The sequence below is a fragment of the Mytilus trossulus genome, chromosome 7 (assembly GCF_036588685.1).
Source record: "Mytilus trossulus isolate FHL-02 chromosome 7, PNRI_Mtr1.1.1.hap1, whole genome shotgun sequence".
In the NCBI taxonomy this organism is placed as follows: Eukaryota; Metazoa; Mollusca; class Bivalvia; order Mytilida; family Mytilidae; genus Mytilus; species Mytilus trossulus.
In genome coordinates this window covers 46296556-46300670 of record NC_086379.1, presented here as the reverse complement: position 1 = coordinate 46300670, position 4115 = coordinate 46296556, and the positions used below count along the sequence as shown (strand labels likewise).

Genomic DNA, 4115 nt, shown 5'->3' with positions numbered 1-4115 from the left:
TATTGGATAGTTGATCAAAGCATTTTTGGGGAGGCTTCTCTCGACACATGGCAGGAAGTATTTATATAGCCACTAATGTGTTGAAAACTGTAATTTTAATATTCATGTAGAATAAAATTTTCTGTCAAGATATATCGTTATCTGATCAATATATGCATTGCTAATATAATGAGCACATACGCAGTAATACAGTCTTGATCACCATCGAAAAGTGGGCACGTTAACTCTATTTCGAATCGCTTTGTTGGAACATATAGAACCAATGATAGCATGTTCCCCGCACGTTATTTAAAACAAATATGTATTCCGCAAGTATACTGGATGTTTACGAAGAGAACCAACTTCTAACACTATCTATAGGCAACATTGATAGATATTTTCTCCAAAACAAGCACCATCGATTTTAATTAAATAGGAAGACTACGTGAACAATTAGAAAAACCTGAAGGCTGCGGCTTTATAATATTTAAATATTTGAACATTCATTTTCAAAAGTTTTACACGATATCAATCAATTTTAGACAACACGATCAGCATTAAATTTCTGCATTTAGTTCTTCTTCAACGGTCATTTTAATAAACAAAATTAAAAATATTTCAGAAGAACAGAGAACAATAAAGAAATACTTCAATATTTGTAAGCCATCAGCATTTTGTTAAGGACAATAATAACTATTTTAGTAGTCTCGAGGAAAGTTCGAAATGTGCTGTAATGGCATAGGGATATACAACTATCTCACTATCATCTTCCTTATCTTGATCAATGTCCAATAATGAAAACAATTAAAAAACAATATTAGGCTTTGTAAAATTACAACCAAAACATAAGTAATAAGTTTAAAACATGTAATTGACAGACGTGTTTCATAAATGATACATTCAGTAAAATGATTTCAAAAATATACAATGATTGACACATAATTTTAGAAAGACGTAGTTGTTTCTGAGTTGTTGATCTTTCATGCAGCTTCTAAGCAATACTTGTTTCCTTTAACTTCTGCATGTTCTGTTTACTTGCTTTTCTTCTCCTTCTTTTTAGAGATTTTTCAATAGATTTACGACGTTCCTTTCTTGCTTTTAAACGACGACATACAGAAAAACACCATACTCGTTTTAACTGACTCCTAAATGTCTTGTTGATCCAACAATAAATCAGTGGATTGATACCAGTATTGCTGAATGCCAGCCAATGAAAAAACAGCCATATCATATGAGCAAACCTGTGATCATATAAAGTTTGATTCAGATCGCCAATAATAGTCATAATATGGATTGGAAGCCATGTGAGAGCGTAGACAGACACTAAGATGAATAACATTTTCAAACTCTGTAACGAAAAAGCATTGTACATAAATGAATCATGTAAATACATAAATCAATTCTAATACGATCATGTCTTTTCGGTTGTTTCCTTGATTATAATAATGGAAACATGAGCTTAAAACTTATAATATCTATGACCACTATAAATAACACTTGAGACCGGCATTAGTCCGTGGGTATGAAGTGTCATTTATGATGATAACCATATATATTACTAGTAACTATTTAAAATTCTTTCCCTCGAATTTGACCTACCGTATTAGACTTTTGGCTTGGTTTGAAACATAAGTATCCCAACGGGTACAAAATGTGAAACAGGATCGCCACGATAGCAGACAAGATCTTTTGTTGGACTCGTTCAGTTGTCAGTTTATTTTCGACTTATTAGCTTGAATGTCCATTTATTTGGTATCGATCGCCTTTTTTCTAAGGTTGACAATTCAAGTCTAGTGTACAATTATTTCAAGAATTACATTCGATGCAACTTACGGTTACACTTCAAGCGCTAGTATGATTCAAACTTTAAAGTAGGCATCTTGTTGCAATTGAAAAATGTTTTATATATTTCTTTAAAATGTTACTAGTCAGTTTTATATATTTTTTTTATAGTAAGATTAGGAAGATGATTCGTCCACATCATTTAGATTGTCTTGAAGAATTTGGTAAAACTAGATAAGGACTATGTGCATACTTACAATTTTTACAGTTATTTAAGATACTGTTTTCGAGCTATGTGACAGTGGAACAAAATCAAAGTTCGTGTAATGTATTTGGTTTTTAAAAATCAAACACACCCAGTCATAAGACGCTTTTAAGATACAAAACTTTAAGTACATTGTTATCGACATTAAAAAGTTACTATCAAAAATATGTACATGTACCACAAGGTCAATATGGCTAGCTACTCAGCAGTTAGGTAATACAGCTGCTTTTGGATAATAAAAATAGTGTGTGTGTGTCAAGATCGGTTAAATAGGGTAGCAATTGGAAACAACGAAATTAAAATGTTGATTCTTCTTGAAAAATTAGTTTTAAATATTAGGTATTCCGTTTCTTTAATGTCATATAGTAGTATATAACCCTATAACTCGTCAATCTCGGTTGTATAAAAATATGTCTTCATGTCGGACCCTATAATAGATTGCTATAGGTGTCAGACACCAATTACTCCCTCCAATTTCGAACGTATGTAAAAGTAGCCCTACTCTGACACAAAATAGTGCTTTTGATTTCCTTGTTTACTTAAACTAACCAACAAATATGCAGAAATGAAACTTTGGGTGAAAGAGACACATATCTAGATCATTGTGAGCCACAATTTACCTGTCTATGAGTTTGCATTTAAAAATTGAGGATTAATGCGCTCCATAGTATACTAATTTAAGATTTCCAGAAAACCATATTTTTTTAAGTATCTCTGTTTGAATGTCAGTTAATTTGTTAGGAGGCTTTAAAGGTATGATGAAAATTGGCATGTAGAATGCTGATACATGTACTATTCAGGATATACCTGGTTTCTATGAAATTCAACTTAAGGTAAAATATATAGAAAGCTGTGAAAATTGCAAAATTTGGTTGTACAGATAGGGATTTTTAATTGGTGGTCTGACATCAACAGACTTCTCATTTCTTTAGAAGGAAGAACGGTGACCTATAGTTGCTTACATATACGTCTTTTGGTCGCTAGAAGGAAATTTATCTCGTTGGCAATTATAACACAACTTATTGGCATACTGATATATTTCTATTATAATTTTTAAATATAAAACTTACTTTTCTTTTAGATAAAGCAATTCTCTTATCTCTTACTTTATCTGCCTCACCAGGAGTTGGTTTTATCCAAATTATGTATCCTATGTGAATGTATACACATATCATTATTAGTAAAGGCATGAAATACTGAAGCAGTAGTAGTATAACGCTGTAGATGTGTTGAAGTTGCTGATCGTCCCATAATTCAATGCAGAGCCCATGTGATCCTGGCGTATACTGTAGATATATGACTTGAGAGTACCAGGCTGAGGGCAACGCAATAATAAATGCAAGTATCCAGAGAAGAAGCACTAGTAATCTGGCTGTTTTCTTGGTCATTCTCTGTTTCAGCGGTCTAGAAATTACAAAATGCCGATCACATGTTATGGCTACAACTGAAAATGCCCTTTGTAAAACTGCTACAAGTTGAAGATAATGTAGCACATGGCACATGAAGGAACCAAGTACCCAATGTTTATAAATGATATCGCTGATGATAGTAGTCGGAATGCAAAGAATCGTCATCAGAATGTCACTGACAGAAAGACTTGCGAGAAAAAAGTTTGTCACTGTAAGCAGAACTTTGCCATTGCATAAGGTGTAACAAACGGCAATATTCCCGCCAAAACTGATGACAGCTACAATGCCATATAATAACAACACCAGAACAATGAATGATAACGGTAAATCGTAAGTTTCGAAGAATACATCTTCTGCTGGACTCAATAGATCATCATAATTGTCCCAAAAAGATTTATTTTCTAAAGTCAAATTCGATCCTCTAAAATTCATTACATAACTTTGGTTCAAAAAGAAATTTGACATTACTGGTTTCTTTTCCTTGATTTTTCTTTTTTTTTTTTATAAAACAACGTCTTGTCCTTTGGAATTTTTCAAACTAGTATGGAGACAACCTGTGTTTTTATAGTACAGATAGTTTTCTTAAATCAAAAGTTCAAAATACACAATCCTAAGTGTCAATGCTTTACGTCACCTATCATTTTCTTTTTCAAATGTCAGGTAGGTGCCAAGGTCAGCAT

At 32.5% G+C, this 4115-nt stretch overlaps 1 protein-coding gene across 1 annotated transcript; it reads right to left on the bottom strand.

Moving 5' to 3' along the window:
- Positions 1 to 970: 970 nt before the first annotated feature.
- Positions 971 to 3499, bottom strand: LOC134726443 (tachykinin-like peptides receptor 86C). Its single transcript, XM_063590846.1, has 2 exons — positions 3097 to 3499; positions 971 to 1327 (listed from the first exon to the last, which is right to left on the bottom strand). Exons 1-2 carry the CDS (start codon positions 3412 to 3414, stop codon positions 971 to 973), a joined length of 675 nt encoding a protein of 224 aa, XP_063446916.1. The 5' UTR covers positions 3415 to 3499.
- Between the last annotated feature and the right edge of the window lie 616 nt (positions 3500 to 4115).